At 38.5% G+C, this 13226-nt stretch overlaps 1 protein-coding gene across 1 annotated transcript in view; it reads right to left on the bottom strand.

The window, feature by feature from the left end:
* Positions 1–13226, bottom strand: part of LAMA1 (laminin subunit alpha 1) — a 108667-nt gene that overhangs the window by 75213 nt on the left and 20228 nt on the right. The window contains exons 3-4 of the mRNA XM_063149871.1: positions 3979–4149; positions 3519–3631 (exon numbers count right to left, since the gene is read on the bottom strand). Of these exons, the coding sequence (XP_063005941.1) occupies positions 3519–3631; positions 3979–4149 (284 nt within the window). The remainder of the gene's footprint in view (positions 1–3518; positions 3632–3978; positions 4150–13226) is intronic.

Genomic DNA, 13226 nt, shown 5'->3' with positions numbered 1-13226 from the left:
AAAGACAGCTTCATCTTCTTAGACACTGTGAAGCCTAGCAATTGTTTGCAATATTTTTCTCTGACGATTCTGTGACATTAAAAGTGCAAAATACACTAAATCCAGAAGAACTTCTGGTCTCATTAATTATCTTTTCTTCAAGATTTTGATTCATTATGTGTAAACATTAATTTGGAATTGAAGGGAAATTCATTTTACTTGAGAATTTTATCATAAGAATATACAGATGAACACCCTGAATCTTGCAATGTCAGTTTTACAAGGCCACAAAAGGCTTTTAAGAAAGCTTGCCACATACAATAAATCAGCATTAGTCCTGTACAATCAACAGAATACCTTTTTTTGACATCAGCAAACCATGTATTGTTACAGAAACCTGTTCTTGCCCATTGATTTCAAGATGAAAGCTCTAGAAAAATCATTTTATAATATTTACATTCTTTTTTACTTTGTAATAGCAGAAACTACAAATTACTCCTACATCAGCCTCCAAGTGGTAATCCAGTACTCATAGAATATTCATAAGCTATGACTTAATCAGAAGTGGAGCTGTTTTCTCAACTCAACATGATACTATGGGTCTTCCAACAAGAACTAGTCTTGTTTTGCAATTCAAGAACTTTTTGATATACCAACATCTGCCTTTCTGCTACACTGAGGATACAGAATTCATTTAAATACCTTTAAAAGTCCAAAGCATGGTAATAAAACTGAGGTAAGTCATCTTTGTTTAATGGTGTCACAGAGTAATATTTTACAGCTGGCTCAATCACACCAGTAAAATGTATCATAGCCAGGATTTATTAGAATTGTAATTTCACAGTGCAACTGCCCAGAGGAGTCAAACTCAGACAAAAAAAAATACTGTTTTTATAGAAAACCACTGCTGTGTATTTTGTTTCTGTAGAACTACCAGTGTAGGAAGCACAAGGTCATAAATCACATCTTAGTGTCTTGTACATCAATCCTACACCTCATTGCTACACTGCTCTTTCCCCAGTTCTGGATCATTGCCATACATTTAATGGAAAGGGGGAGGAGGCAGTGGTGTAGGGCGTGGGAAGGAAAGGCTATCATACATGTGGGTCCTGGAAAGACTGAAAGGCACACTAGAGTAAATGTACCTAGTTATCAGGATGTGTATGAGCTAGAAAATCATAACATAAGCATCCACTATCCTTCTAAAATGCTATATTAGCTACAAATAGCACAGATTCTGCAAAGGAGAAAGATAAAAACGGCAATTTCAATGCCAATTTTATTAGCTAGCCTTCTTTTCTTACTGAGATCCCATCAAACTACTCTGTAGTACAGCTCATTTTAGACTACATACATAAGAACAAGGTAGGATATATCCTAAAAGAACATCCTCTATTCCCTTCAACTTGAAGCCAAGAGATGAATAGTCATAGACGTTCACCTAGGAAAACTGGTGTGGAGTCAGTGTTCACCAGCTTTGGGAATCTTCCCCATATTTGCCACCCAAGTGTATGTTTCAGCACTAACCAACCCAACTGCTTGGATTATATCACTAAACTGTGCCTTAGTAATAATCCCAAGTAACAATCAATTCCTCTTAGTCCTAGAACTTCTGATAATTGCACAAAAAACCACTCATAATTAATGACGTGATATTTAACATCACAAAAAATTTGAATATATTCTATTCTCTAGCAAGGAAAGTTGATGGAATTGTTTACTTTATTATGGTACTTGACAGATTTAATGCACAATGCTTGAAATGCAAAAGAAATGTATCAATGATCAAATTATACTGAACACTGGTACTGACTTTCAGGAATATTTTTACAAGTCCTATTTTAAGTAATTCTGAAAAAAATATATGAAATAAACAATTGCTAAAATAACTAAGGTCCTTTATATGCTTTTCTTTTGTGTTTTCTTTACTTGTGCTGACTCGTTTCAAGTAAGCACACCAAGTCAGCTCTAATAACTCACTGACTTCAAGCCATCTCTATTAACCAAATCCTTTCTCACAGAGCAGTAATTTACATTCAGTTTGCATAGCCTTAGATGCCTTCTCTCTCTCAAACTCTCTAGGGAAAACAGAAGAAAGGCCCCTTAGGGGAAACTTTTCAAATCGAATTAGTGAAACTGAGCATGGGTCAGGAAAGGAAAGATATGTATTTGTTGAAACATCAACAGCACTAAGACTGAAGAACAAATGATTCAGAGGGCAGCTCAGCTGGTCTGTCTCCAAAGTGAAATTGTTCTAGGAGGATAAAAACTAAGGGCATCACCTCCTCCTTCATTTTTCCTTCCTGTTTGTCCATTTACAAACCAAACACAAAGTTAACTCTTCAAACAACACTAACATCCTATCCAAACCTTCTGTCACTGAAAAAGACACCCTGTGATCATTACCCTAACAGTTCTGCTTTCTAATTAAAGAGTAAACTAGGCACCTGCTTAATCTATGCTTTATTGGAAAACATCAAAGTTAAACCCTCTGTTTTAATCTTTAAAATGACTTTTAAGCAGGGTCTAGAGATCCTGCAGAAGCTTCTTACCAACTCTACACCTCAAGTAAGCATTTCTTAGTAAGTAATAAAGCTGTTCTTCCAGAATTGGGAGGCATCCCCATATTAATAAGGAATTGTTGAGCTATGACTTTCAAACAACTTAGGTAGGCCAGCACATAGATCTGTTCAAAGCAAAACAATCAGAAAAAGCCAAGAAAAATTAATCTCTTCACCAATTACTTTATCTATTCTTGGAGCAGGGTAGGAGATTTCTGATTCTCACGCCTAGCAGAGAAACTTATAAATTAGCAAACTCCCTGTACAGTTTAGCATGCTCCTGTCTAAGAATGATAAATCCCTCCAAGTTTGGCTATACAGAGTGGCCAAAACAGAGGAAACAACTTTGCCCAGACAGTTCCAGACTCCCTAGGGTCACAAATCATTGTTTCAGAAATTTAAACCCCAGCTCTGCAGAACAGCAGACAGCAAAAGTTCTTAGAAGATATAGTTTAGAACATGTTTTTCCAGTGCTCCTTCCAACAAGATGATGATCGGAATCAGTCAGATGCATCCTCACATATAAAATGTGTGCTTTGGCCAATACCCTGAAAATACTCCTGTTTAAAAATAAGTCCTTGAAAACACACACTTCAAGCAACTTTTAAGAAATAAAAGGTGGAGGAAAACAGTATCATAGGAGTGCTGGGGGAAAGACAGAAGCATGGGGGAAAGACAGAAGCATGAGGAAAAGACAGAAGCATGAGGAAAAGACAGAAGCATGAGGAAAAGACAGAAGCATGAGGAAAAGACAGAAGCATGAGGAAAAGACAGAAGCATGAGGAAAAGACAGAAGCATGAGGAAAAGACAGAAGGTTAGGCAGAGGAAAGTTACCAAGACAAAGGAATTGATACAGATGGAAGATAGTTTTTACTAAAAACTGTTTTTTTTAAATCTAAACACAGAAGAGCTGCAATCAGTTTGTATTGGCTTGTATCCTACATCCATTTAATGATGCACACATAAATGTTACTCACCTGCCTTAAATCCAAGGTAATGGTCACCCAGTGGTATTGCCTTCCATTCTGAATGCTGGGACTCTGCCACCAGTTATTGGTACCATCGATTGCACTGGAAATTGGGTGCTGCTCTGTTTCAAAGCAAAAAAATTAAACATCTCTTGAAAATAAATCTCACTGAAGTTTTCTGACCCAGCATATTTGTTTCACATGGAGAACAATCTTTTCCTGTCATAAAGAAGTAAAAGCTGAAATCTGCCCTCAGACAAAAAGGCTGTCACTGGATCTTGCAGTGCTCATTGATCATACATGGTGCTCACACTTTGTCAGCCTTTTGCTCCAAGGTAATTGCACTCCCATAGTCGACAGACTAAAACCAAAACACATTTGACTCCAATACACTCTGCATTCAAGGGTAAGGGTTAAAAAAAGACACAAACTCATGAAACAAACAAGATCCAAAACATGTGAAGCTTGCCTTTGGGATTGGCACTGTGGCTGTCACAGACGCGGCACTGGGCGTTGCGCAGGGGCCGTCCGGGGACGTGCTCCACCAGCTTGCAGAACATCTCCGGTCCCTTGTCTCCACAGGTGGCATTGGTGGAGATGTGAGCATTGCTGGCCAGGTTCAAAATGGCAGGAAACAGGCCTTGAAAGAAATAATATTTATCAGCCATATTGTAAGGCATGAAAAGCTGGCACCCTGGCAGCAGTATCCCTGTTATTTCACTCCACATTTGGATGCTTTATGCTGAGGAACACAAGAGTTTGCAAAACAACTCTCTCAGATACTAAACCTTCCCTTACATAGTGAATTGATCAAACCCTGGGGGACAACTGCCCACTGTCAGAATCAAAGAGGGCGCATAGAGCACACACAGCTGGTGTGGAAATCAGCATTTTACACAAGCTCTTTGCAGCAGCAGCCCCACTGGCCTGAACAGGACACTCCAGACTCGAAAGATTTAAGGACTGAACTTTAGACCTTTGCTATAGACTTCTTCTGCAGTCTCTGTAATGTCTAAGGGATATTTTGCTTGTCACTTATTAATCTTCATACAAACACTTCAGTGTACTTTCAAAGAGTTTTGCTCTTGTGCACTGGAATAGCGTAACAACAGACTAAGTTTCAAGATTACAGTTACCAGACCAGGAATCCTTCACTTTTACTAAAAGGAGTAACATTTTACTTTGGTTTGAAGGCTACTGATAAAATTTCTAGAATACTGTATGTGACAGAAGTTAAGCACAGTTTCTCAGTCAGCTTCCAGCTGTCCCTCATGAGCTAAAAAGCTTTTATTTCTCGCATGGTTATGGTGTAACAAAGATACTCCACTTCCACTCATAAGTAACTCTGAAAAACAACCAATTTTGGAAAGAGGAGTTCTGTCTTTAGAGAATTAAACCCAGTGGGCTAAAATCAAAGCTAGAGACTTTTATGACACAAGAATAGCTTGTGTTGCAACAGTAAGGCATCAAAATATTTTGTCTTCTGTTGAAAGGAATATGTAAAAAATAAAAATCAAGCTGTATTTGTGAAATATTTGTGAAAGTTGCTATTCCACTAGTAAAACTGTGTGAATTCTTTTACTTCATTATCCACAATATACATCAAAAAAGAGACCGCAATATTAAAGTTTTGCTTTCCTTAACAGTTTATACATATAAATATCTCAAAGGTTGGTACCAAGATGAGGGTTCCAAGCTCTTTTCAGCACTCTTCAGCAGCAGGACAAGGAGCAATGGCCATAAACCAAAACAGAAGTTTCACCTCAACATAGGGAAGAATTTCTTCACACCAAGGGCAGCAGTGCAATGAAACAGGCTGCCCAGAGGGGTTATGGAGTCTCCCTCTGGAGACGTTCAAAACCCACCTGGACAAGTTCCTTTGTAATCTGCTCAGGGTGACCCCTGCCTTGGCAGTGTCATTGGACCAAATGACCTCCAAAAGTCCCTTCCAACCCAAACAATTCTGTGATTTAACAAGGCAACATTCAATATTCCTTTCAAGTGCCTTTGGCCAGTAATTGTACTACCCTAGAAATCCTGGAGAAAAGTTTTAGTGTTATTTAAGACTTGCCTTCAGCTATTGAAAATTTGGCTAAATTCTAACCCTCTGCACCACCATCTGAATAACAAACTGTGTATTTTCAATTGTGATATACTTGAAATTTAATAGGAGGGAGATGGAACTTTGTATTATTTTGAATCCTGACTTCATTTATGTTAAATCCAGACTAGGTCAGATGCCTTGATCTCAATACACCTAAATCTGATGCAGAAGAGGATGCTGAAGACATCCTAATGACTACTCCAGTAAGGCTCTTCTGCCAGCAAGACATTTTCTGCACAGGCTTCTCTCACCTTGTGCAGTATGTGTGCTATACATCTCCAGATGTAAAGCTGGAGCCAAAGAAAAAATGCTACTTCTGTTTTCCTGCTCCACAAGAATGCTCAGTGGTAGGAGAGGGCACCTTTTTTAACACTGCTCTCCAACGAGAGATACACAAAACCTTTCTTATTCAGTATTAATTACTGCTCACGCAGCCTATCTTCAAGAGCTACCCATTATCTCCCAGGTCACCCATTACCTTCACTCACATTATACAGTAACCCTGCCACTTCTTTCAATTTGCTATAGTGAAATAATTTGCCTCCAACAACCTTCAGTCAACAGACTTGTGCCAAAGGATCAGCAACACTATCTCATGATGAGTTTTCTGGGTCCCACAGACTGAAAAATAGAGCACTTCAATCCAAGCGAGTTGCCCCAGGACCAAATGAAAAGCAAGAGGTTGTCAGCTTTGTCCTGCAAGGTACTGCATCTCTTCAGATCCTAGATGACTATGTTCACCTCTGAATCTCTTTACCACAATTAAATTTTAAGGCAAACTGCAGAGATGCAGCCACTGATTTCAGGGAAGATCAAGGATAGTGCTGGAGATGATTTATTAGGAAACAATAAGCATCTGCAACAAATGCAATTTTAAAAAGGCAAATTTCAAATAAACAAGTTGCATCTTCAAAGAACATTGTTCCTCTTTATTCTTTTACTAAGGAGAGCCAGGTACTCAGAGTTACAAGTTCAAAAGCTTAGAGGCTGCTCTGACAAACTCCCTTCTCCCTCATTTCTCCACCCCCCTCCCCCCCAAAAAAAAATCAGAAAACCAAACATTTGCTAACATATTTTTCTGCCTTGTAGGAAGCAGTAAGTAGGTATGATAAAGATGAGCAACCACAGAATCGGTCACTGAAATAAGCCATTTACAGATAAACAAGTGACATCACATCTTGGTGTGAAATGCAAGCAGCCATAACTGACATAAAACTCCATCAGAAGATAACATATTTCAGTAAACTGAAACTTTAGCAATGATATTTGCATTTTTAAGGCCATCACAGCATCATTTAGACCTTAGGAAAGGACCTCTGAGACCATCAAATCTAACCTCTAACTGATTACAACATTGTGAACCATGGCACCAAGTGCCATACAGAGTCATTTCTTGAATACCTCCAGGGACAGTGACTCCACCACTTCCCTGGGCAGTTCATTTCCCACGTTTAACAACTATTCCCATGAAGAAATTCCGATCCTGAGGTCAAACCTGAACCTCCCCAGGCACAGCTTAAGGCTATGTCCCTTCATTTTACTACTTGTTGCCTGGGAGAATAGGCTGACCCCTCACCTGGCAACACCCTCCTTTTCAGGTAGTTACAGAGAGTGATAAAGCCTCTCCCAAGCCTTCTTTCCTCCAGGCTAAACAACCCCAGCCCTCTCAGTCCCTCCTCATAGGACTTACCCTCTACACCTTTCATCCATTTAGCTTTCTAGGTTTTCTATCTAAAGTACAGCACAAATGATAAATAAAACTGGATTTATTAAATTATTCTCACTAGAAAGGAAGGCAAGTGCTCCATGCAAAACCATGGGAATTACTGCTCAGCATTTTGCAAGAGACTACGGTGGTCCTGCGAAAGGCTGGAAGAATTTTTAAACTAAACTCATTTACTTCTGACTGCTGGCCAGCTCTTTTCATGGTAAGGTGAACTCCTTTATTATTTTCCAGCTACTCAGATGCTCATTTGCCTCAAACCAGAGATTCGCACACACCCCAATGCCAGAAAATGAAGTGTATAGATGTTAATTTGACCTTGAGAAAGAATAACAATTGGTTCCACCACCGCTCAGCACAAAAGCTAAGCACAATGTTTTCATTAGAAGTTTAAACAAGTTGCTCTCATTTGTAAGGACCTGGTTTCAGCCAGATGCATGACTAAAACTCAGTAAGGGAGAACTGAAAATCTGAGTGGATATTGTCAGAATTATGTCATTCAGAGCTTTCCTAGAGAGACAAAAGACCTCAAGCTCAGAGGAAATGGAGGGAATTACATTCCTAGTAAAGTGACCTGCAATGTGGACAGTGCAGAATTTGTCACATCCACACTCTACACTATTCAATCTGTCAGGACATGACAAGAAGTAATTCAGAGGGTAGATGCATTTGTTGTATGTACAGCTAGCAGGCAGACCTTATGGTAAAGAACATAGCATCAGTGTTCCAGCAAAATTCAGGGAAAAGGCTTGTTCATGATGAAGCCAGTTGTAACATTTTCAAATTATAAACAGGTCAGCATGCAGAATGCCAGGGGAAAAGACGACAGGCAAAAAGCCTTAAGGTGGATGAGGTAATTTCTATTTTATGTGCTTCAATATGCCTAATTGACTCGGATTCCTCAAATGAACAGGGACAGGTGGAACATGCAGCTTATTGGGGCAGATTCAGTGCTGATAATTCATGCAGGTATTGCTTAAGTAAAAGACATCTCTACCCAGGACAGCTATCCTTCTATTGTAAAGTTAATGGTCGAGCATACAGCCTACATTTCTTTGGGAATTATTCTGCTTTAAACCTGGTTATACAGAAGTCCTCACAAGCTCCTTGTTGCTGATGTAAATATCATAATCTTTCCTGAGGACTCAAGTTTGTGCGTTTGTAAGTTTTAACTTTGTTACATATATAGGTTACCAAACACCCTGAAGTTCTCACTATTTCAAGGATTTCGGACATTTGCAGGATTCTGGTAACTCTAACTGCAGTCAATGCATATTTGTTGCTTCATTCTGGATACACCTGATCTGCACACAAGCAGATCACAGCAATTATAATCATTCCATAGTACTATGCACTAAGTCTGACACATCTGGACTTACTGAGCATTTTGTCCAGCTCAGATATCCTGTCCATGTTGAGCAGCATCAGTGCAGTATAACATTAGACTTACTCTTCATGCTCAGCCCACAGCACATATTCATCACTAAATGAAAATATGGAAATCACATGCTTTTCTGTGCCATCTATGAAAGTCTTTTTAGACATTCTTTTTTCCCTTCCTTCTATTCAAGTTTTCTCAATGCAGGACCCTTGGCTGCATTTTGTACAGGTATATGCCAACAAAACCTCAACCGCATTTTCTGATTAATGATTTTGTTCAATCAGAAGATTAATAGTATTTAATCACTGGGTTTTGGGTAGAAGATAAGTGGACTTGCGCATTTTGGCAAAACACATGCACGATCTGTGTTTTTGACCATCCTAAACTGTATGAATCCTCACAATGTGACAGACAGGGTAAAACTACTTTTTACAGATGGTACATGAAGGGAGACAGTCCCAAGAATAAAAATCTTCCCTGCAAAGGCATAGCTGATTAAAATAATTTCTTTTAAAAACAGTTGCACAAACAGAAGGATGCACATGAAAGTTCTACTGTACATGGGCTTCACTACACCACCAAATATATTCAAGAAACACAAAGACAATACATTTTGGTATCCAGATCAACACAGTAAGGATGGCAAAACTCTTAGAGAAATGCCATGTTTAAGACAGCTTCTTCCTGAATCCAGATTCACTGATCTGTCTGATATTTCTAGAAAGCTAGCTAAATTAGGGAGGTGCTTGTTAGTTTTTTTTTGTTGGTTTTTTTCTTTCAAAGAAGACTAATGGGAAATGAACACAAAAGATTATATGAAGCAAGCCAAGGACTGAGTTCAGAAAGTTTTCTGGATTGTTCATCAGTGCATACAATGAAGACTCTAACCCAGACTTCAGTGAGCAACATCGAGACATTCAGCGATGCCAACAGCCTGATTGCTCCCTAAGTATTTTGGCTTTTTTTGTGCTGAGTGTAATAAGGCAGTAATTTGCAAGTGAACAAAGTAGATCTGACTTAAAAAACATAAAGAGCTGATGTGTTCACTAACAATGAGCTTTTATTGTGTCATTTTTGAGAACACAGAAATACTTGAAGGGGTCTAATCTCATTTGCAAGTTTGCATTTTTTAGAAATGCAAAGGCAATCGGCAGCTCCTAACAAGCTGGGAATGCTGAAGTTTGCTCACAAGCAATGGATTCTCCCTTCACTGAAAACATACACAGAGTACACAGTTGTTCAGAACAGTTTGATGCACTTCAGGAGAACCAAACAGACTAAAGACAAAATGTAATAAAATGTCACAGTATTAGAATGCATAAAATATGTAATAGCATTACACACAAGTTGAGGTCACATTCTTGGTAACATTCTCAGACTGTTTTCAATAGCACAGATTTAATTTAGTTATTCTGTTTTATTCAAGTTTTGGATTAAATGAGTTTACTAAATAAAAACCCTGGAACTATCAGGCTTGGGTTCAGATTCCTAGCCTGCCCAATAGATTTACTCTCATTATATTTTACTAACAAGCACCCCTATTTTAACCTTCTCCATACACTTTCATCAGAATCCTACCCCGTAATCACATCAAATATCTAGGCTGGTTTCCCTAAAATAAATGGGCTGAAATTGTTAACTTACAATTACAGGAATTAAGGTACTAATTCTCTGTTCTTACAGTCAGCAAGAAATGTGGGTTTAACACTCAACTTGCCTTATAATCCACTTTGTGGAGACATTGCTTAAAGTTTGTTAGCTGCAGCATTAACCCACTTGAAAAGCTGAAAGCTTCACCACAATTTACACAGTAAGCTTAGGTAGCAAGCCACTAGTTAGAAATTATTTTGAAAACTGAACACTCCTGTTTCTGTAGCTCAACAGAGAGGAGAATTTCTGCTAGCAAAACATGAAGTTTAACTATGTAGTATGTTTAGGGGTTTTTAGCAGAACATCTGTAAACTTGTAATTAATTTAAATTTGTAATATTTAAATAAAACTACTTCAGATTTAAAATAAACCTCTACCATGACAGAGCATTATCTTTTCCTAAATCCCATTCTCTATTTCTTTTCATGCTGTAGAGCAAAGCTAATGAGTCAATCACAGAAATACTAGGCAGCGAAGATTACATTTATTTAATTTAATCAGTTTTTAATGTAAGAACATACTAAGTTAGTCTGTTCTCAAGAGCTTCCAATGAGGCTATTCCTCAACATCCTTGACAAGTCTATTCTGACACTTAATTACTTTAAAAGTTACAAATTCTCAGTCCTCTTCGCTGCATTCGTCATCAGTCATGACCTTGATTACAACTTTTGTTTACCTGAGCTGTTATCACACACCCTTTTCCAGACTATGTAAACAATCCTCTCCGTCTTTCTACAGTCCACCTTCTAAACTTCTTATCCTCCTGAGTTCTTGGCAGCTTGCATTTTTCCAACAGTCTGGATGCTCAGACCTCATCAGCACCAGCTGGAGTAGAATAACTTAAACTCTTTGACAGTTTTGCTAACACACGTGAGAATAAGTTTTGTGGTTTTTCCAGGTACTGCTGTTCTGTTTGCAGTGCTCACCAACCTAAGCAAAAGATCCTGGTCTGCTGAAGTATACTCCACATCAGACCCTGGATGCGTTCAGGCTATCTGTAAAACAGATTACTTTGCAGCCATTTGCTGAACACTCAACCTCTTGCTTTCAGAACAGTCTGCTGATTATTTTACAGCTCTGATCCACTCAAGCTTTTGCAAATCACACGGAAGCAATCCAACTGGAGCCCCAGAAAAAAGGACAACAAAACAAGTTCATTACACCAGTTAATGTAACAGAAAACATTCTGTTTGAACTCCACAAGCTGTTAGAGCACAAACAAGCTACAGAGGACGAAACCTTGCCCCTTCTTCTAAATGGCAAAGTCTTCTCTGCCAAATATTTTTTTCTGCAGTTGCTTATGTGCACTCAGCATTATTAATGAGGATCATAATGCAGACAGGGTACTACAGCAAAAGTATTTTACCTACTGTGGTCTCCCTTAGGCTCGATGATGTGCTAATTAGTATTGTGTGCTCAGAAATGTATTGAAAATAACTACGCTACAAATTAATAAAGTTAATCAAGTCATAACACTACAGATTAATAAAATTCCATTAAACTCAGGCTGGAACCAAAGTAAGCAAAAGCTTGCTCAGTCAAGAATGAGCACCAGCTGCACTTTTCTCCCACAACTAGTTTCCTCAATATAGTTTGTGAAGGTTAAGGAGCAAGTGTCTGGCATAACTTACATGTCTTCCTTAAAATTCCCAAGCACCAGCACAAAGCCAGGCTGATAGGCCCAATGTAACAGAATTTGAACAAGGTTTTAAAAAAGTGCTTTTTCTTTTCCAAAGGAAGGTAGAAAATTTGGGTTCTAAAAAAAAATTAAATTTCCAAGTATATGAAGCATGCTATAGAAAATGATAGGAAAACTAAGGAGAGGATAAGGCTGCAAAGACATGGTCAGGGTGCAGATGCTTGAAACTGAAGAAGTTCAAGTTTTCAGCCCCAACCAGACATTCCTATAAATGTGCTTCCTTGTTTCCCAAAGGAGTGCACATCATCTTTGACAGCCTGAGCAGAGAAAACATTGGTGAATTCAATACGTTTCATAGCTTACATCCCAGCCCTAAAGTGGTTCCTAGTATTATGGCTTGGTCCTTTCACAGATTTCACGGATTTGAAGAAAAAAAAAATTAGTTCCTGGGGAAAAATAAAAAAATCTATCACAGGTATTTCTAATACCTTCAATGTTGACAGTAACTTACTGCTTATTTTGATCAGCACAAACTAAGGGGTAGTGGAATAAAAGAAAACTAGATTTCATGCTAGTTTTCAGCATCATACAGTACAACTTGATATGAAAGGTAAGTAATTTTGAATATTCTACCATGCATTTTCAAACTATAATCAATATTTCTGCTGTCAAGTCATGTCTTGCAAGTATTGATTTTTTGTATACTGTTGGCCAGTTCAAGAATCTGCCCAGAAATTGTCACAGCATTTGCACCAAAGCAAAAGAGCCACAATTTGACAGATGGGCAGGCTGCCAAGGAACAACAAACCTGCCAGACCATGAAATTAGTTCTTTCTTGTTCACCCAAAGCTTTTTCCACACGTTGAGGAGTCTGCATCATTGTGCTTGTTGGTCTGGGGGTTGTTATTTCTTTTACCAGTACACTAGCTTTTTTTCTGAAGTCATCAGTTGGGAACAATCTTTGCTCAAACCTGAAGTAAATACAAGCCACAGCTATTAAAGACTTCAGTGTCTTGTCAGTTTTACTTTTATGCTGCCTAAGACATAGCATTAGCTTAGAGCAACATAACAGAAGCACTGGCAGTGTGACTGGCATGACAAAGACCAGGGACCTCAGTCACTTGTCACTTATGATGTGCCCCAATACCAACAAAATGAAACATTTTTGTTCTTACTGATGTAGGATCCAGAGTAGACTTCCCTCATGCCTCCTTAATATG

This window comes from Melospiza melodia, chromosome 1 (assembly GCF_035770615.1).
Source record: "Melospiza melodia melodia isolate bMelMel2 chromosome 1, bMelMel2.pri, whole genome shotgun sequence".
Classification (NCBI taxonomy): domain Eukaryota; kingdom Metazoa; phylum Chordata; class Aves; order Passeriformes; family Passerellidae; genus Melospiza; species Melospiza melodia.
This window is presented reverse-complemented; position numbering and strand designations above follow the sequence as displayed.